At 45.8% G+C, this 21,999-nt stretch overlaps 1 protein-coding gene across 3 annotated transcripts in view; it reads right to left on the bottom strand.

The window, feature by feature from the left end:
* Nucleotides 1–18,833: 18,833 nt before the first annotated feature.
* Nucleotides 18,834–21,999, bottom strand: part of LOC127323163 (uncharacterized) — a 55,945-nt gene continuing 52,779 nt past the window's right edge. For all 3 annotated transcript variants that reach the window (XM_051351350.1, XM_071822620.1, XM_051351351.1), the window contains 9 exons: nucleotides 21,811–21,953; nucleotides 21,607–21,733; nucleotides 21,236–21,457; nucleotides 20,772–21,128; nucleotides 20,515–20,673; nucleotides 20,157–20,438; nucleotides 19,829–19,969; nucleotides 19,755–19,779; nucleotides 18,834–19,074 (listed from right to left, as the gene is read on the bottom strand). In XM_051351350.1, coding sequence (XP_051207310.1) covers nucleotides 19,886–19,969; nucleotides 20,157–20,438; nucleotides 20,515–20,673; nucleotides 20,772–21,128; nucleotides 21,236–21,457; nucleotides 21,607–21,733; nucleotides 21,811–21,953 — 1,374 coding nt within the window. In that variant the 3' untranslated portion in view covers nucleotides 18,834–19,074; nucleotides 19,755–19,779; nucleotides 19,829–19,885. The remainder of the gene's footprint in view (nucleotides 19,075–19,754; nucleotides 19,780–19,828; nucleotides 19,970–20,156; nucleotides 20,439–20,514; nucleotides 20,674–20,771; nucleotides 21,129–21,235; nucleotides 21,458–21,606; nucleotides 21,734–21,810; nucleotides 21,954–21,999) is intronic.

Raw genomic sequence — 21,999 nt, 5'->3', positions numbered from 1 at the left:
CCTTGTCCCACTCCGATGCGGCGAGGATGTCGTGCGCCGCCAGCGAGCCCCACTCCGGCGTCGGCTCGTGAGATGAGGAAGAGTCGGAGAAGACTGACGAGATGGAGGAGGATGAAGAGGAGAAGGACTGGGAAGAAAGATCCGACGAGGCGGAGGAGGAAGAAGAAGAAGACATGGCTACGGGAGATGGGGGATTTTTGGGGTGCCGATGGCCAGAACAGAGCAAGGGGATGAAGTGGCGAACTGTTCAGAGCGGTTAAATAAAGGGGATATAGTGGAGATTCAATGCCACAGCAGTTTCCGAGAAGGTGGTGCCCAAAAAGAAAAAAAAACAATGGTCAAATCACGCGGAGAAGTTGAGAAGGCAAGGCATCATGATGAAGGATGCTGCGACGGTTCTGCTCTGCCACGACATGACCCGACGAAGAAAAGCAGAGTGATTTTGGAATTATCAATTCCAAAACCAGGGGGGCATGTGTTATCACCAGAATTTGACCGAATCAGAGGTGGGCCGCGATCAAGATGGGCTTGAAGAATATACATGGAAGAATATACGTGAATCGGCCTTATATGCAAAGTTTGGGCTAGTTTGCCCGTGTATCTGTAATATAGTAGGATACGTATCGATTAGATAGAGTTTGGCTCGTGCCCGGTTGGGATTATTCCCACGTTAGAAAGTCTACGGACTATAAATATGTATCTAGGGTTTATGAAATAAACAACAATCACGTTCACCACAAACCAATCTAGGCGCATCGCCAACTCCCTTGTCTCGAGGGTTTCTTCCGGGTAAGCATCATGCTGCCTAGATCGCATCTTACGATCTAGGCAGTACACGTTTATTCGCTGTTCATGCGTTGCTCGTACTGAAGCCTTTTTGATGGCGAGCAACGTAGTTATCTTAGACGTGTTAGGGTTAGCATTGTTCATCGTATCATATGCTATCGTCGTGCAACCCTGAGACGTCTAGCCGCCCTTACACCTATCTTAGGTGTAAGGGCGGCACCCCGCTTGATCATTATTTAGTAGATCCGATCCGTTATGGTTGCTCCTTATTCTTCAAGGATTAGTTTAATATCTGCATAGTTAGGCCTTACAAACGGGTTGAAGGATCCAGTGGCGCGTAGGGTGTAGTTTGCTAGCCCTAGACAGGATGTTCCGGGGATCAACCTCGTGTTGGTTTTTAGGCCTTGTCTAGGGTCGGTTTACGATCACCGTGCGTGGCCGCCAGGCTCAATCACGAGTAGGATGTTCCGATTATGTGGTGAAAACCCTAAATCGTAGTAGATCGTTTTAGCTTTATATTGATCAAGCAGGACCACCATATATTCGTACACCTCGTGCGAATCATGGGTGGATCGGCTCTTTGAGCCGATTCACAGGACAACCTGAGAGCCGATCGAGGCTCGTATTTAATGTTTACGTGTATGCCATGCAGGAAACTAAGCGAGGCACATCCATCACCTTCCTGACCAGGTATATGTTAGGTGGCACGCCCTTGCACCAGCATCGGACGTGCGTGCCGAGTCTTTGCGGGCCGTCGCTCGGAGGGACCAGGGCCAGCCGCAGTCCTGGGAGCCTCCCGGCTCTACTGTGTTGCCCGTCGCTGCTCGCCGGTGGGTTTCTGACCGCAACATGATCCAAGAGAAAAAGGAGATACACATACACATGCAATTTCATGGCTTGGCCCGTTCCATCTTTAATTCGTCATGAATAGGTGAGCTAGTTTGTCATGAATAGGTGAGCTAGTTCATTGTCCAATTCGACAAAATAGGTTAACTACGTGATGATGTTGACGATGGTTTGTCCCTTATGTGGATAAAATGGAGTTTAGAAGTGTGTTGGAGAGATAGAGATGTTGGTGGAGATTAATTATTAACACGATCAAGATGGTATTGGCTCACTTTTGATTAGGGAGAATGATGGTGCTAGGTGGAGGATCAGAGTGGTGGCTTAAGGTATAGAAGTTGACATTTAAATCTAGAATTTAAATGTACTATCACGGGTCACTTTATAAGAGTTGGTCAAAATTTGGATATATTTTGGTTGAGCTAGCATTTTAAATTTTTGGAAGGGCCAAAGTAATATTTTGCGAGAAAATAGATCTATTCTCATGTCTATGCCTAGTAGATTTTTCCCACATTTTAAATATGCAAGAAAACGCAAGGGATGGCATAAGTACCATTCACATGCATTTTGATAAAAAGAAAGTTGAATGAATAAAAAGATATTTCTAAACATTATTTTTGAAATAAAAGTGAAGCGATATAACATATCAGTCCCTTCCTAGTTTTATTTGAGAAAATATTTTTTAAACGTTGAATAAGAACTAGGAACAATTTTGTAGTTTAAAAAATAGAGAAGAAATTAAATAGGGCTTGGGTCAAGAATGTTTTCTAACATAGAGTTGGATGAGCTTGGAGAGGTTGAGATACAATTGGAGACTAATCATTTGTTGGCCAAATGATCATCTAACAAGATCAAGCACAGATAGAGTGATGACATTTAAATGACAAATCGATGAGATGTATTAGTGACAAAGACAATGCCATGGATAATTGATCACAGATCAATTACTCCTAAAATTTAGCTTTGTTGTCTATGGCCTTTATTAGATTTAAACTAGGTAAGAAAATCTTATTTTGAAAGGCTTCAAAAAGAGAGTGGGTTTTTAGAGGAGTAGAATGAACCATAGTTAAAGTAGAATACCATATAGATCATTCCATTTTTTTTAGGAAACCAAAACTACATATAAAAGATTTTATAAATTTTTGAAGTCACACAAATTAATATTAAGCCATTTGGCAAATACTTGGTTTCAATAATAATTTTAGAAGACCGTATTTGTGATACTATGATCTGAGGTGATCATAGCCACTTAAAAGGAAAGAGTTTTGGAAAGATCATAAGAAATATAATTTTGAGTCATAAGACAAAGCAAAGAAGTTTTGTGTTTTGTCAAAGAGGTTCAAATACTGTTGAAGAGTGGAGGTTAAGGTAATACAAGAACGGCCATAGTTAAGGGTTTTTCTTGAGACTTGAAGATGTGGGTTCAGATACTTCACTTAGCACTATTCAACAACCATCACTCATCAAACAAAGTCAGGTAGGCAGTTCAATCAAAAACATACCAACACAAGCAAAACTTAAAAAGTTTTTGTTCCCCCTGATTTTTGCATTCTGCACAACTAATCAAGGTTGCAAAAGTTGGGGGCCTTCTTCAGTATCTTCTGCTTCGCCCTATCAAAACGCACTCATCAAGGTGGGGACTTCTTCCGTCGGCAACAAACAAAACAAAGCTTAAATGATTAAACGCTTACTTCATGGTGGGGATCGCCTTCACCCCCGGCTGGACTCGCTCATCCGCCTTGAGCGCGGCCCCAAGTGGGCACTGGAGCGCCACTCCACCCTCCAGGATGGTCTGGCGGAGTCGCTTGGGTTGCGGCTCGTCGGATGGATCGGCGGTTGCCCTCCCCTCTGGTCAGGAGGTGCGGTGACCCATCATACCACTACATGTTGTAGTATACAAGTCGTTGATATGACATTCATGAAGCAGCTTATTCACAAATATCACATCCCCCAGAGTGGTACAACAGAAACATTGCAGGTCATAACACTCCACATATTATTACAAACAAGGTTCTTAACCACTTGGCATTCTCACAGGTCCGATGCGAACACCCTAAGATCTTAATTAAGTTTCATTGCAACTCGAACTAAAAAGTAGACATGACGAGCTCAGCAACTTATTTAATTAAGTCACTACACTTCTCGGCTCCGATATGTCTACAGTAGGTCTCTACTCCTCTGCCTCTATGTCATCTGCTCCGTAGACTATCCCATAGTCCGCGCCTTCAACTCCTACGGAAAGATCTGGCTCCTCGTAGAACAACTCATAGTCCCCTTCTGGTGCTCCATTGTAGGCCTCCTCTTCGGTGTCACAGTCTAGCAAGGGTGTCGAAAGAAAGTGAGTACAGAGGTACTCAACAAGTTCAAAAGAAAAAAGTGTTTGATGCACTAGCTACGACCATTGATCAGAAAATCCCAGGTCAATGCATGTTTCGCAAACATTTCTTCAAAAGGTTTATTTTATTCTGAACAGTCTTCACAGGTTGACCAGTACTTCACGGAGTTCCTTTCCTACCGCATTCGTAGTTCCCTTCCCGGAACAGGGAATGACAGACACAATTCAATACACTATGCAGAGGTGCATTACTTTTCCCATAAGAGAACTTATCCTTGTTGTCAGTCGGCCGAACTTTCCCGTCCACACTTCCTTGGTGTGAGGCCCAATATAAGAACCAAGCAGATCACTGCTTTCTCTGTGACCCTTCATACCCACCCTTTTGTCCATCCACACATCCCCGGTAGACATCTCCCGATCATACGGCTTTACCCACGATGTACTATGGACAATCCATCATAGACTGTAGAGCGCATTCATCCTCAAGGATGGGGATTTAAAGGATTTCCCAACCGCTGCAGTGTTCTCGCAACACCCAACCAGGCCCTATCAAGTCTGTTGATATGCAGAAGGAAAAAAGATACATCTGACTTCCCCAAAGCCATTATAGATCTTATGGTTAACGCGATATGTACGCCGCTAGAATCACTAGACGGCATTGGTGATTAGTCCTAGATGAGTAGAACCCTTGCAATGGAACCTCCACCATCAACACATACCATGGTTCCATTGCGAACCACATAGTCATATTCCTAATTGGAAAAGTAACATTTTATTTTCAATGCAGGAGTGATAAGTATATTGCTTTGCGAGTAAATTGATAGAAAATAATCAATATGGCACGAGCAAGAGTTAACTTGCCTGGAGACTGCGAGATAGTGCAGTTTGAGGGTTTGGATGGAACCAGGACCTCGGGTTCTGAAAGGAAGCATCATTGTCCGATAAGGACAATGTTATAAAATCCAAATGATGTATGCATGATGGATTTATTTTTGGCTGGATCCCTTTCCCCGAAGTATTTCTTAAGATTTGTGTGATTAAAGCTTTATTGGAAAATTTATTCCTTAAGTAACAATTTATAACTCTTTGATATTATTTTGATGAGGATTTTCCTCAAAAGGAAAAGATTTGGAATATTAGAATTTTCATTTTGAAAATATTTAATTTACCTCAAAAGAAAATATTTGGAATATTAGAATTTTCCCTTTTGAAAACATTTGATTTATTAAATATTTAAAGTCATTTGGAATTTTTCCTTGATTTTTATATCAAAGGAAAATTTCAAATCTTAAATTCCAATTTGGAATTCATTTTAGAATTTCCAGAATTTGAATTTGTATTGTTTATTTTACTTCATATTTTATTTTAGTTAAGGAATAGTTTTTATAAATTATTCTTAGTTTTCTTGAATTTTTGGAGTTATTCTGGATTTATTTGCAATTTTAAAGTGGATGAGTTAAATTTAAAAATGAAAGGTTTAAATCCTAAAGTGACTTGACTAGATTACCCATGGGCCCACTGGTCAGCCCACCAGGGACTGAACCAGACCGGTTCGGCCCAGACCGATCGAGTCGGTCCATTCCCCTCTCTCTCTCACGCGTGCGAACCCTAACCTTAGCTCTCGCGATGCTCTGGCGACTCCCGTCGCCGCCGCAGTCGCCGCCACACTCCGGCTAGCTCCGGCGATGCCTGACCTTGCCGTTGGTCGCAATCGCCTCCTCTCGCGACGCTCCACCTTTCTATCCACGTCGATTTGATGCTCGTCACCTCCTTCTCCAGATCTCCACCCCTCTGCATCTAGGGTTCCTAATCGCCTGCGATGGTTCCTCGTCGATCTGCGGGTTCCGACGCGATGAGGCCGTTGCCGTCAACGATCTGTCCACCTGAGGATTGGCCTAGCACAGGTGGTGATGTGGCTCCATTTGTGTCGTCGTCCCCAGGCTTGCTGGTGCATGTGGTGGTGATGGGTTCGTCGGCGTAATGCTGACGACTTCCCTGGGCTTGCAACTGCTGCGGTCGCGTGAGCACTGCCTCGCCATGTCGTAGCCTCTGCTCACAGGCGCACGGTAAGGTTCTCATCCCCTTATCTGCTCATCTTTCTGCTCACCTCCAGTAATTTGCCTTGCTCTTCTTCTTCCCCTGCTTCCTGATGATCAACAGATCATGCAGGAATGCTCTTCCTAGTGAAACTGCGTTTAATTCTTCTCTATCTGGCTTGTCCTGGCCAGATACAGCCCATTACTGGCCACTGGCCATGCCAAACCATTGTTTGTGCCGCCAAGGTGCTGCTGTTGTTGCTCTAATTGCCATGCCCTGTGCATTACTGATGCTTGCCATGCTCCCATCTTACTCCTACTCTTGTTAGTTCATCTGGTGTTCATATGCACACCAGCTCCTTGTACTGGCATGCTATAATTGATGTATGCACTTATTTCTAGGTTATACTGACTCTAACTGCTCCCATGGTTCCATCTGGAGCTTGTGATGCTATTGGTTATGATGCAGCCCGACCTTCGGTCTTCACCGCATCATGTGCTTCATCGCCAAGACGGCACGCTAAGGTGAATCTTCTCATTTACGCGTGCCTCGAATCGCCTATTTGGGACGATATATTACTTCATACCCCGTCATATCTTGATGATAGGAACTCGACGACAAGTACGGGGAGAAGAGAGGATGCCATGGAGACCCGAGGACGCAAGGCCGATGTCACGGAAGCATGGAAGAGAAGGAGAAAGAAGCGCTGGACGCTCCAGGCCGGAACTTCCGCCCAACATCGCCGGAACTTCCGCCCAGATGCTGTCAAGACTGAAAATGCTCGCACTGAAGAACTGCGACCGGAACTTCCGCCCTTCATGGCCGGAACTTCCGCCCCCGACCGGAACTTCCGCCCTCAGGGACCGGAACTTCCGCCCTGTCGAGCCTCAGCCAGATCTCAGCCCCTTTTGGCTTGTAACTTACCCCTTCATCCCCTTGCCTATAAATAGACACCTACCCCCACCTTCATGAGGGAGAGATGATGTTTAGATGAATTGGCTTATGCCTCTATTATCCCTTTGTGGATTTGGGAAACCCCCACCTTAGATTACCCATCTATTGTATCCCTCCTTATCCGGATCTTTTCCCATTCTAGTAATTCTATCAATTGAGAATCTCTTGCTTTGCAACTCTATTCTTAGTTGGTCTTTTGCTCTTTGGGAATTCTATTTGGATTTGTCGATCTTTTGCAAGAGATTCTACCTTTGGTCTTTCTCTCGCATTTCTATCGAGTTGGTGGTTCGGGCCAACGAGGATAACCGATTTGTGTGTGTGTGTGTGTGTGTGTGTGTGTGTGTGTGTGTTTGTATCGTGTTCTTCGCGTTCATCCACTTCCCCGCGAATCCCCCTCCGCAATCACACTCACCCGGGTCAAACCGTGAAGATTGGGCACACCTCGGCTTAGCCCGCATCATATGGTATCAGAGCAAAGGTTGCCACGGATTTGACCCTCCGATTCCCCCATTTTCGCCCAAAAATTGCCCCAAAATTTTTCCCCAAAAAATAGCTCGAATTTGGATCTCAGGATTTGTTGCGTTGTTTGTGGTTTTGGTCCACAGATCTGTTATTATTGGTGTTGATCTATCATTCCCCAACTTTTCTCCGTCAAATTCCACCGTTTTCCCCCTCAAATCCAGCGATTTATCCCGCAGTTTCCGCCCGTGTTCGTGCTGTTCGTCACGCAGATCCAAATCCAGAAATTTTGCCATTTCCGGTACTACCGCCCCTACCCAGCGGAACTTCCGCTCCAGCCAATTTTTATCCCCATCTTCGTCTTCACAGCGTCACCAGGCCAACTCGCCGCCCTCCACTCAGCAACCAACTGCCGCATCACCTCCGTTCGCTGGCCTCCACCGGATCCACGCCAAACAGCAGCGCGAGCCGCCCCACCATCAGCGCCTGGCTCGCCCGTCCTGGCCCACCCCACGCAGCATCACCGGCCCAGCAACCGCCGGGCCACCTCCACGCATCAGTGCGCCACCAGGCTACCAGCTCCCGCCCGCGCTACCCCCACGCCGCAGCGCTCGCTCCTCGCTCGACCACCCACGCCGCTGCACGCCCACCGCCAGCGCCAGCCGCTCCCGCACGCCCTGCACAGGCCCCGCGCTGCTTGGCCCAGCAGCAAGCCAGGCCCATCCGACCCCGTCGCCAGGCCACCACTCCAGGCCTGCAGCCGCGCTCGCTCCACGCCGCCCAACCTGCAGCTCGCCTTCGCTCCCGCCTTGGCCCACGCGCCCCGCCATCGATCGCCTGACCCACGCTATCGCCGCATCACCACCACGCGCTGCAACCGCCCAAGCCACGCCACCCTTTCCGCTCGCGCATCTGCTACGCGCCGTCGCCCGCACAAGCAGCAAACTCCATCAGCACAGCAAGCACATCGCGCCCCAGCTGATTCCCCAGTTTCCAAACAGCAAAATCCGCGCAGAAAATTGCCTGGCCGGAACTTCCGGCCCAAATCACCGGTACTTCCGTCCAACTTCTGGAAATTGCGCGATTTGGCTCGCAGTAACCCCTGGATACACGCTGCGAATTTCCGGAACTTGGCCGGAACTTGACCGGAAGTTCCGCCCGGAGCAGTTTTTGACCCAAATTTTCACCAACTTTTGACCCCAGCTTTGACCCAACTTTGACCCAACTTTTGACAACTTTCCGGAACCCGTTTGACCTCAAATTTTAAGCTAGTACCACCATCTTGACTCCAAATTTTGACAATTTTCCCGAGCCCATTTGACTCCAAAATTTTTACCACTTCGCCCGCTCGTTTTGACCCAAATTTTCGGGCATTGACTTAATTTCCTCGGTTTCCGATTTGGAGTGCATTGGTTGTCTATTTCGCTTCCGCGCCTACACCAACACCGCGACGACACCTTTGGCACCCCGGATTCCGGCGCAACTTCGACACCATCATCGACACCACCTCGACCATCGCAAGTTCGTGTGCTTGACACCGCCTAACATCAATAGGTATAACTTGCCCCACCCCTTGTAGCCCCGTTTCTTTCTTTGTGTACATATCCCATTGAGAGTGGCTTTCCGAGTGTTGCGAAGCATTGCACAAGTGTCACGACCGTGAGAGGGTGTGTGTGTGCGTTGTGTTGAGCAAAGCTCCGAAGCAAGCTCGGTGAGAAAGATACACAAAAGAAGAAAAGGTGTAACATAGAGAAAAATAAAGCTTCTAAGCATAGAAAAAAAAAGTGAAAAAAAAGAGAAAAAGGAAAACGAAATACAAAAAGAGTGTGTGTCCACCGATACAAAGGAGTGCAAAGCTTGTGAGCACTAAGAGAGAAAAGAGAAGAGTGGCATTTGTGCAAATCTAGTTGCTTCTCTCATATGCAACCAAGCTACGGTCTCTCTTGTGTTGGCGCGACACCGAGCTAATAGTTTTCGTTAGGACCATCTTTGTTACTTGCTCACTTCCTTGGTCGCGCTAACCCCATTGTTCTTCCTTGTGTGTGTTTCCGTGTTCTTGACATAGATCACCGCCTTTGACATTTGACTTTGGATCTTACCCACATTTGACAATAGCCATTTTCTTTGGTTCTTTTCGTTTGCTATCCACTTCCTCACCTACCACCATATAGAGTTCTTAGCCTTTTGCGTGTGCTTTGAGTGTGTGTGTGAGTACATATCGGTTATTCTCTAACTTGAACCATTTTCTCAATTTTGGTTTGCGAGTTTTGACCTTTTGGTAGTTCTCCTTCCACCATATATACACCAATCCTAGAGACTAACATGTATAGTGAGGATGAGCCTACGGAGGACGAAATGGAGTACTATGAGGGTGATAGCTCCGCAAGCACTGAAGATATGGAGGATCATGTGGAGCTCGACACCGACAATGGCTCCACATGCATTGGCGACATGACCGACATCGAGCATCTCTACACCGACCATGACTCGCCAAGCATGGACAACATGATGGAGCACCACTCCGAGCTCGACCACAACATCGACGACATGGTGGAGCACCACCTCGACCACGACTACGACTACGACGACATGGTGGAGAACCACCTCGACCACGACTACGACTACGACGACATGGTGGAGCACTACCTCGACTACGACACCATGATGGAGCATAGCACCGAGCACTACCTCGAGCACGACATCGACACCATGGTGGAGCCTAGCTTCGACCCCACCTTGAACAAGACCGGTGCCTACAAGTTCCCCATCTTGGCCAATGGAACTACATATGAAGATAGAGGACCTCCAAGACGGCGCAACCATGAGAGTGCTTATGCATATGATCATCTACGTCGAGCTCATCCTATGAAACACCAAGAGCGCCCCCACCATGATCGCCATCGACACTCTCCTCCGAGCTCAAGAAGGCGCCACAAGCAAAGTGCCAAGCCACATGAACCATCATTTAGGCATGCCGAGGATCGTCATCAACACATGTCGCCTCATGATCGTCGTCGACCATCACCACCTCATGACCATCATCGACATGCATCACCACATGAACGTCACCGACACAAGTCACCTCATGTTCGCCATCGACCAACACCTCCCAAGGATCTTCGCCGACACAAGTCACCTCATGTTCGCCATCGACCAACACCTCCCAAGGATCTTCGACGACACCCCCCAAGACATGGTGATGATGCAAGAAGACGAGAGCCTCGACATGAAGCGGCCAAGGCTACAAAGAACAACAACACCAACCATATGGTGTCCACAAAGCCTAACGCCACCACCAAAATGGCATCTCCAAGACCGCCTACACATGAGAAGATCTCCAATGGTGCAAGACATGGCGCTACACCAACAAGCAAGATGGTGCTAAGTACAAAGAAAGAGGAACCACATATCATGGTGCTTCCCCCTCCTACCGCCACCACCATAATGGCGCCTACAAGAAGCTCAAGCCCCAAGATGAAGACCGTGGAGTCTACACTTCAAGATGAAGGACGATCTACCCATCTTTATGCCAACATGACAATGCGTTATCCAACAAGATCAAGTAGCTCCCAATGCTTTCGTTGCAAACAAGACGGTCATCTTTGGGAATGCCCCAATCTCCATTGTGATGTGTGCACATCCAACGAGCACATGACGTGGGAATGCAACACACCACAAGCCCACAAGCTCTACTTCGCCCAATTGGATGCCGAAATCGCCAACAAGACACTTCAAGATACCATTGTCTTCAAAGAATGGTGCAAGGAAATGGACAAGATGACGACTATGAAGACCACACTTCAAGATGGAGCACGAGAAGGCCAAGCCAAGAGTGACGTTGATTCGAGCCTAGCTCTCAACAACACCATAGCGTCATTCGAATGGTGTCAACATGGGAGGCGATGGAGTTGAGAAGGTTGAGCATGGGATTTTCTCTTCAACCAAGGAGGCGAATGGAGTTGAGAATGGTGAGCATGGGATGATCCCTTCACCAATGGAGGCGCATGGAGATGAGAAAATCGAGCCTACTCCTATATGCTTGAATGATGATATAGTACCAATCCCATGTGAGCATGAGATCCACTTAGCCCACTTGAGTGAGAATGATAGTGAGTTGAGTGACTTCCACCCCATATGTGAGTTTGAGTGCTTCCATTTGGAGGACATGAGTGATACACCGAGTGAGTTAAGAGAGGTAGTTGATAGGTCCATGGAGGCCATTTCACATTCTAACAACTTAACCTCTACCTCTAGTGTGTTTTCTCATGTTACAATAGGTTCCATGGAGGACGAGTTCCCGATCATGGAGAAAATGTACATGGTGCATGAAGATGATGCTATCACACCATGCTTGATTGAAGATGAACATGGAGGCCACATGGAGCCTACCACTTTCACAACACCCACGTCAAATGAGTCGGACTACAAAGGTACCTATATGGGTGTTGATGATGCCATGATCCCACTAGTGGACATGATGATTTGTGAGTGCATGCATGAGTTGGATGATCCTATTGCCATGTCATATGCTTCTTTCACTTTCCCTTGTGATACGTGTGATACCACCATTGTTGATCATGTGGAAGTAGTTGCTTATGATTATATGTCCATGCCATGCTATGAGAGTTTCACTTTCTCTCCTATTGCTTGCAATATGTCGAACAATTGTTCTTTCCCATGTATTGCTTGCAATGAAATTGATGATGCTAATGCTTGTGTTGTGACAACCTTGATGAACAATTTCTCTTTCCCTAGGTTTGTCGACAACAATGATAAAATGTTGAACATGTTTTGTGCTAGATGCTTGCAATACTCTCCCATTAATGCAACCAAAATGTTGAAAAATTGTTCGTTCCAATGCTTGGTTTGCAATGATGTTAATATGTTTGTAAATGAGATTGCCCCCATAGCTCTCTCAAATTTTGGAGACTTTGCATATATCCATGTTGAGCATGTTCCCATGTTTACTCCGCATATTCACCATATCTATTATGATGCTTTGCTTAACGCTAATGGTGATGTGCAAAAGAGATGGACCATCATGATGGATGATGTGTTCATATACCATGCACACACGTTCTTTGCTTTGCCTATTGTGTGTGTAGGTACAAGAATGCCAATGTCAACCTTGATTGAGCACGAGTTGACAAAGAGAGCTCTAGAGAGCATAATACAAGTAAGTTCAAGATCGAACCCGGCTCTAATACCTTTCCCATGCTTTGCATTGAACATGCCGAACAATTTCTCTTTCTCTTGGTTCTTTTGCAAGCATGATGACGTGATTCTTACCGTTGGTGTTACCTCAAACAAGTCGACCAATTTCTCTTTTATTTGGTTTGTTGGCACGCACGGTTGTGTAAATGTTGATTTGGTGAACTTTTTGGAAGATATGTTGTGTGTTGCACCAAATATGATGACCAATTTCTCTTTCCAATGGTTTGTGTGCACACATGTTGATGCTATTTTGGACACTTCCACTTATGTGTTTTGGCCAAATTATCCACTTATTGCTTCAAGGATGTTGAACAATTTCTCTTTCCGATGCCTTGAGTGCAACAATGAAAATGGATTTCTACATGAGATGGACACCATGGTCGTCTCACAATTTGGAGTTTTTGTGTTCCCACATTTGGAAGATGTTCATATGGAGTTCTTACACATTGACCTTGCACATGCATTATTCTTGATCAATTTGTGTTGTGCTAACGGTGTTGTGAACATGAATGGACATGTCGTTGATGATATGCTCCTCTATCACGCACACATATACTTTGCTTGGTCTTTGTTGTGTGAAGGTACATGTGACTTGTGGATGAGCGTCAATGAGTGGTTCCGCCCACATACTTCGACGACCCAAGATCTATCGATGAGAGCACACCGACATTATGCAAAGGTGACCTCCTTCTACTTGCGCTCTCTTGCTAAACCCGTGGAACATTGGCTATGCTTTGAGTGTTGTTTGGCTTTTCTTGTGCTATTGATAGGGCTCTTGACAAGTGAAGCGACATTCAAGCGTTGGTGTCATCTACCTCCTCTACACATTCATGAAGATTTATCGTCGACGACTCTTTTTCAAGTGGGGGGAGATGATGCAGCCCGACCTTCGGTCTTCACCGCATCATGTGCTTCATCGCCAAGACGGCACGCTAAGGTGAATCTTCTCCTTTACGCGTGCCTCGAATCGCCTATTTGGGACGATATACTACTTCATACCCCGTCATATCTTGATGATAGGAACTCGACGACAAGTACGGGGAGAAGAGAGGATGCCATGGAGACCCGAGGACGCAAGGCCGATGTCACGGAAGCATGGAAGAGAAGGAGAAAGAAGCGCTGGACGCTCCAGGCCGGAACTTCCGCCCAACATCGCCGGAACTTCCGCCCAGATGCTGTCAAGACTGAAGATGCTCGCACTGAAGAACTGCGACCGGAACTTCCGCCCTTCATGGCCGGAACTTCCGCCCCCGACCGGAACTTCCGCCCTCAGGGACCGGAACTTCCGCCCTGTCGAGCCTCAGCCAGATCTCAGCCCCTTTTGGCTTGTAACTTACCCATTCATCCCCTTGCCTATAAATAGACACCTACCCCCACCTTCATGAGGGAGAGATGATGTTTAGATGAATTGGCTTATGCCTCTATTATCCCTTTGTGGATTTGGGAAACCCCCACCTTAGATTACCCATCTATTGTATCCCTCCTTATCCGGATCTTTTCCCATTCTAGTAATTCTATCAATTGAGAATCTCTTGCTTTGCAACTCTATTCTTAGTTGGTCTTTTGCTCTTTGGGAATTCTATTTGGATTTGTCGATCTTTTGCAAGAGATTCTACCTTTGGTCTTTCTCTCGCACTTCTATCGAGTTGGTGGTTCGGGCCAACGAGGATAACCGATTTGTGTGTGTGTGTGTTTGTATCGTGTTCTTCGCGTTCATCCACTTCCCCGCGAATCCCCCTCCGCAATCACACTCACCCGGGTCAAACCGTGAAGATTGGGCACACCCTCGGGCTTAGCCCGCATCAGGTTACCTATGATGTTATACTACTAGGCTTTGCTGTTACTTGTCTGGAGCATTAGCCATTGGTTAATCCTCCCAGTAATAGCTTGTCACCAGTTGGTGAGCTGTGATGCTTACTGGTGTATGCTCATCTAGTATCTGTGCCTTATGGTGCTACTGGTTTTATACCATTGACACATATGTGTTGTTTCTACCTTTTGATACTGGTTACTGTCATGCTATAACACTTGTGTATGCTCTGTGAATGGATTATGATGCTCTTGCTTGCAGTAATTACCTGGCAAACAATATATGATAGCCTGGTTTGCTTTACTGAAGCTTTGGCTTCACTAAAGTAACCTGTGCAGGTCATGTTGTTGCTTTGCAGTGATTTACTGTTAGTTATAATTGATGAACCATGTGTTGGTAATGATTCAATTGAATTCAATGATGCTTATTTGACTTCCATGTTGAATTGGAAGTAAATATATCTCTGAACCTTTTCAGGTAATGATGACTTGCTTGCATGTGTGGCTTGCTTGCTTATGTTGCTTGATTGACTTGTGTTGTGACCTTAGTAGCCTGCTACTGTCATTGGTTGCAAAGTAAAGTGGCTAACTGGTTGGTTTTTATGAAAATAATAATATCCACAGTTGGGAATCATGTAGATGGTGATCCAGTTGGTCACTAGGACTGGTTTATCTAGATACTTTGGATAGCTGGGTACTCTAGTTTACTTGTGCATGTCCATCTACTAGATTTGCTATCACTGATCTGGCCTCTCTCTTGCCAGCATCACTTGGTCTATACCAAGTGATGACTAACCCCTATGGAGCATCTGCTCCACACCAGGTGTGTGTGTATGAGCATGCTTACGATGGATTGGATCCTTGGATCCTCTCCAGGTATTAGTTATACCTTGCTCCAGCTCCTAGATGGTTTGCTTTGTTGATGAAGAGCTTTGCTGGTTGATTTGATCAATAGGCCCTTCACCTCCTAGTTCATGGATGATATTGAATTATGTCACCATGATTCACTGCTTGGTTTGGTTTGGTTTGGTTTGGATGGATGAACTAGATGAATAAGCTGTTGTTGTGTTCTTGCTGATGAACTGTTGTTCCTCATGAGCTCATCCCTATCCACTTTGTTACCGTGCTATTTATAACATCACTGGATGTTGGGCTTGGTCGACAGCACACACTTGCTTGTGTCATGTGGTGTCCTCCCCTGGTTTCACCCTTGTGTGTGTCATGGAGAAAAGATCTATGGCCTCACTTTGGCTTTGGTTGGGACTTGATCCCCCAGCCAGAGCTTATGTTCCCATTTTCTCCTTATTTTCACTGTCCAAGTGGCTTTGCCACTTGTTACTGGACAAATCTGGTTATTTTCCTTGTATATGTTGCAGGTTTCAATTGATCAAAAATGGAGAAGATCAAATGAAGATTTTAGAAGACTTAGTCTAGGAAAATCATCCATGTTGTAATATTTATTTTAATTTACTTAATTCTGGTTTGTAATATCAATCAATTGTGTAATGGCAATGTAATATGTGTGGTTTATCAATAAAGCTCAATTTTTCCTTATGAGCTCTTGGTAATATTTATAATTCATTTATCGAATATGTTATATAATTGTTATATTGGTTTGAGTTATGAGTTCATTTGCATTATTGTTTACTTATATTCATGTGTTTGAAATTCAAATTCAAATGCCAATTAAAACTCCTCTCCAAAACCTAACTTTCAAAAGAGATCATGTTGAAATTTATAGCACTCTCATAACTCTAACCCTAATAGCAACGAGAGAGAAACCTCGATCCCTCTTAGATTTTGTGCAATTAAGCGCGAAAATTTCCCCCGTTTTGCGATGAAATGCACAATCCTTTTCTAAATCTGCCCCGCGGTTGTCCTAAGTTCTGGGATGTTACAGGAGGTTGTCTCCTCCTCCTCCTCTTCAATGCATTCCTCCCGCTATGTTTGAGAGGAGGAATTCGCTCCTCTCTTCGTCCCGCGGGTGCGACCCGCGGCCTCCTGGCTAAACGCCTCGGAGTCCAACACCATGCGCTCGCCCTCGTCCTCCTCCTTGTCATCACCCTCCTTGCCGGCGATCATCTCCGGGGGTTCCTTCCCGGCGAGTGGGGGCAGATGGTCGGTGACTTTGTGCCACGTCTGCACTCAAGCAAATGAGGAAACAACACTCAAAGGAAAAACATCGCCATTCATCACACGATAAGCGAGTCGGCATTTACCTCTGGCGTGGGCTTGTCTGTCGAGTAAGGCTACACCTCTGTGTCGAATGAAGTGAAGGCCGTTGTGGTGATCTTGGAGAGTGTCCTCCGGTGCTCGGCCTCGGTCCATTCCGCGGCGGTGACACGGGTGCAGTCGTTATGCCCCGTATACTCCCACAAATAGTGGGCGCGGCACCACATCGGCACCAGTCGCCGGGCGAGCCAGCAGTTGTACAGGTTAACTGCCATCAGCCCGGAGTCCTTGAGAGACTGGATCGCGGTGCGCATCTCCTTCACCACCTCCTCCCGCTCGCACGGCAGCGACAACACGTTTAGTCGCCGCGGTATACTCGGCTCGGGCGAGTACTGCGGGATGGCGACCTCACCCTTTGGCGTTGTCTCCTTGACGTAGAACTAATACTTTCTCCATTGCGCTTGCGCTTTCTTCAGGAGCGCCATGTCGATGAAGGCTTCCCCAGGTTTCACTTGGAATGTGATCCCGCCGACTGGGACGAGCGTCTGGTCGCTCTTGCTCATCTGGGCCGCCCTGCCATGGAAGATGGCCAACCACAATGGAAGTAAGGCGGGCAGCCCAGGTAGCACTTGCACAACGCCACGAACATCAAGATCTGCTGGAAGCTGTGCGGACCAAGATCAGAGATCTTGATGTTGTAAAACAACAGCAGCTGGTGTAGGAAGGCCGAGGTCGGCACCGCGAAACCACGATCGAGGAAGCTCATGAAGATCACGAACTCCCCCGTCTGCGGCATTGGCTCCATCTCGCTCACCACCGGCATCCTCCACCTCTCCTGATTCATCTCGGGGATCACGCCGGTGGAGATGTAGGGAATCAGGGCCTCCTTGGTCACCTTGGACCGTGTCCACCCCTTCGCCGCCATTAGGATCGTTGGAGCTCGGAGAAATGGGTGCTGGGAAGTTTGCGAGCGAGAAGAACGAAGAAAAAGGGAGTGGGGTGAAGTGATTTGCCCTAAATCGCGCCTAACGTTTTATACTAGCTTCACTCGGTATGAAGAGGAGACACGCATCGCACGAGGAGGAGAGGAGCAGCTGGACGTGAAGATGGACGTGGAGCTGGACAAGGAGCTGCACATGAAGATATCTCATGGACGCGCGAGGGAGGAGCGGGAGGCATGCGCGAGAGGAGAAGACGAAGTCCAGGCCGGCCCGACACCGGTCGGGCAAACCGCCACACCGGCGTGCCGGTCCACCGCACGATCCACCGGGCGGCGCCGGATCCACCTCCGGCGCCAACCGGGCGCCACGCTGATGCCAACCGGGAGCGTTACGTGCGACAATTTCAGCGCCCGGTTGCAACCCGGTCCCTGGCCCGGTTTGAACCGGCCAGCCCGGTCCCAGGCCCGGCCGACCGGGCCCTGCACCGGCCGTGTCCGAGTCTGTCTCGACCAAATCTATTCTGGGTCGGTTATTCTTGTATCTTTTCGACCAGAAGTCCCGGACGCCTAAATAAGTGCTCAGGACGCCCCCCTAGCTGCTTTAGACAACGTTTAAGATAAACCCTAGTTCTTAGTTGTTTGCTCTGCAAAACTATTGAATTCCCTACACCATATTGCTTGATATTGTGTAGATCTGAAAGTCTTGTGTGATCTGCTCTTCCATTGGGAATTAGACGGTTGCAACTTACCGCTTCGTGGTCGACGGCTACGTGCGCAAATGTGTGGAGTTGCGAATATCTTGCAGGGTTGAGAGCTGTTGCCATTGGCGACAGCGACCCATCGAGAGATCTCGTTGCGTCGTACAAGTTATCATCCACTTCATTCAAGTTACCTCCGCTGCAATCATCCTGTGATCATCATCACCACCGTTGCTTACTGAGAAGATCGGGCTACCCCTTATCAATGCTTGCTTCTCGTTCCCAAATGCTATGGAGGAAGGAGCTAGCCTAGTGGATCAAAGGGCATGAAACAGCTTCTCAGAGTGCTTGTGCGGCCAACGCCAACACCAGCAGCTTCTCAGCATGCTTGAGACGCAGACGGCATCGCAACACAACCGAGACCATCCATGGTGACAGCGGCAAGGGACAAGCTCCAAGCACTGGTATGGCCTTGATGACCAACCATGAAATCACCATAGCACCACCTCATCAATGAAGTATAATCAAGGTAAAGCAAAATGACATGCAGAAGGCATAGGGGCAAAGCCACGATACAAGGCACATATGGTAGCGCTCACATGCGAGCTTTAACGATTTTTTTCTGGTTATAACAAGCTTGTACAATTTACATAGGAGAAATCTGTTATACTATGAGCAACTACGCCATAGTATTTTGATTAAGAAGTTTCTCAAACCTACAAAGCTATGTACATGTACGTCAGCGGTATATTTTGATGTCCTAACATACCTATAAGCAGTTGCCTTCTCTACACTCCCAACTACTCAAGCTGCAAGCCTACCAATGCCTGCAAAATATAAGCGGAATATGAATCGTGGTACACATCTGTTGGATGCTAATGCCAATGGAAGCAAACAATTTCTCGAAAGAAATGAAGTTACAGCCACATTGTCGGTTTTGCGGAGGAGACTTTCAAGTTTAATTTAACTAATGCACAGATACAATAGCACAAGCACTGTCAGCAGGACAATCAGATACAATACAATCTTCTCCATCTGAACTGTAGCAGCGAGAAAATGGTGTTGCCTCTACTAATTTAGTGAATTTCATACTAATACTCAGATAAATAAAAACCTCATAAATATAAAAAAGGAGAGAAAAGAGAAAAAGGAAAAAATAGAATTGACCATATATTATTTGCAAATTAAGTTATCAGTCGATCACATTATTGGCACTACAAATTAAGTTGGCTTACTTGCTTAGTGAAGAATAGACTGACATTACACCACAAAAAATAACAAAAAGGGAAGTTGTGAGCTAATTTTTTTTATCAGAATTCAAGCTGAAAAATCCCTTTAACTTCAGTTTCAAAATCACAACATCCCAAGCTCACATAGAGTAGCAATGGTGCCAAAGCCGATTACTCATTTAGCAATATATAATTTACTCAAACAATCTTGATGAACATGATAATTTTTAGAAAAAACTGTAATATGCGTAACACAATAGCACTTAAGGTGTCCATACCTTTTGCTTTACCGAGTATGGATTTTATCATGCTCAAATGCAGTCCTATAATTGACAGAACACTTGTTCTGGAACATCATAAGTGTATCTAATTGAACAATATCCTGAACGGTGCCATTGAACAATATCATCTATGCAAATGATAAATCCTGAACAGTGCGACGATTAGTATTACGAGGGGCATATGGCCTTGGTACCTTCCATCTCAGTAATTCCTGAAGAATGTTTAGGTGACAGCAGTCATTCAGATTGACAAAGTCCAGCCTCAAGTCAAACTAAATTATATTGGGCAATGTTAAATTAATTCTACAGCGAGTTTGGTATTTAAACATTATGGAAAGGCATGTCATGTGCTTACATGTACAAGTATGGCATTTTTTACATTTAGATGTTTGTGTGTACCTTTATTGCATTCGGGCCATACGCTTTATAAGATTTGTCAACTGATGAGTAGATGGTAGTCGCTTGGTCGGACCCACGATTACACTTGATCAAACGGACAACTTCCCTTGAATTTGTAGGCTTGGCCTTCAAATATAAAATAAGCTTTGAAGGTAAGGATCCAGGAGCATCTTTTTTTCCTTGAGTAATCTCCACTGTGACAAGATCATCCCATAGTACATCCCAGATTACCGAGCATGGATCCTTTGCAGGATTAAACTTTCTCTGGGTCATCATAGGTATCTGAAACCAAGCATATCATGAAATCAAACTGAAAACCTGATAAACGTAGGTTACCTAGTGTCTAAATTTGTCTGACCTGAAGTAATAACACTCTTCTGTGAGTAACAATAACAATTTTCCCCTTAGGAAGTATGAAATGGTCCTCATAAGCATCAGTAGATGCAAACTTGCCTCGTACTTTAAAAAGGTCCACTTGGCCGAGAAATGTACCAGATTCAGCTAACTGCAAGATAGCCTTCATAACCGCGCCAAAAAAGAGATTTGAGATATTGTCCAGAAGATGTTATTCAAGACTCAGTACATCAAGGCCTGTATAGAGAGACTGCAAATTACCTGGCCAGTTGCTTTATACTCATCATAAGGATAGATCAAACTATCACCACCAATGGCTCGAGGGAGACGCCTACGCAGCAACTGCTCCTCAGCCATTATAGCTGATGATATTTTCATTTTTACAGCATTTGCACCTTCAGTAGTTTTAGATAGAAGATCGAGGACTCCACTCACTGGCTGAGCAGCTGCACCAATTAAGCCTTTTCCAACTCCCTGTACAAAGCCTTCAACACCTGAAGATTTTGCACCCTCGATGGGTTTTGTTAATATGCCAGTGACACCTCTGAAGATTCCTTTTGCAAGAGCCCCGCCTCCATCTCGTATGACATCACCGAAGTCTTCCACTCCTTTGCTATCCTGGAGAAGAGCATAGCAACAGCAAACCAATTCGTTTAGGTACAACTCATACTACTAGCGTCACATTACACACATGCATATGAACATAGAAACAAGCGTATATGAACCTGTCTCATCCGTCCCTGAATGAATTTCTTGTCCATAGATAGTGCTGCTATACCCTTGCTCATGTTACTTAAAGCACTACTGGCATTTCCAAGAATATCAACACCAGAAAGTAGTTGAAGAGGCTGGCTAAGAAGATCCTTTTGGATGTTAGATATAGCAGAGCTCATTAGTGCACTTTGTCGCATGCACAATTCCTCTCTATACCTTTGAGCTATACGAACCTTAATGTTTGACAAAAAAATACATCAGCTTACAGAAAGCAATAACTAAAGAAGCAAAAAAGGTTGCGACTTCGTAAAACTAGAGATAAAAGAATCAATTATCAGCAGTAAGAAAGACCAAGATACAATTTTTGTTAACACAACCCTACCGGCATGTGCTCCATGTTTCCCAGTGCAGTCATCAAGGATGACCAGAACCCAAGAACTCCTCTTGGCCTTTGGGTTGGGGACATTGCCATTGAAACTTTAAATCGGACCTCGGAGATATTCAGAAGCCTGTAACTGAAGGTTCAGTACTAACAGCAGGAAAGAAAACGAAAAAAAAAACTAATAAGATGCGGTTAATTGCTTACCCTATTTTCAGTATTGGATCAATAGAAACAGCTGAAGGCTGAGAGCTAGATATCCTATCAATTTTTAGGTGTTGAACCATCTCGTGGAGGCGCCAAATGATCGGTTCATGGATGTTAACAAAAAAAACACAATTCTCAGGAACCTGCAAACATACGCAATTGGTTTTTAAGATACAGATTACTTCATAT

The sequence above is a fragment of the Lolium perenne genome, chromosome 6 (assembly GCF_019359855.2).
Source record: "Lolium perenne isolate Kyuss_39 chromosome 6, Kyuss_2.0, whole genome shotgun sequence".
NCBI classification, from domain to species: domain Eukaryota; kingdom Viridiplantae; phylum Streptophyta; class Magnoliopsida; order Poales; family Poaceae; genus Lolium; species Lolium perenne.
The sequence above is the reverse complement of the archived record's forward strand: the minus strand, read 5'-3'. Positions and strand labels throughout refer to the sequence as shown.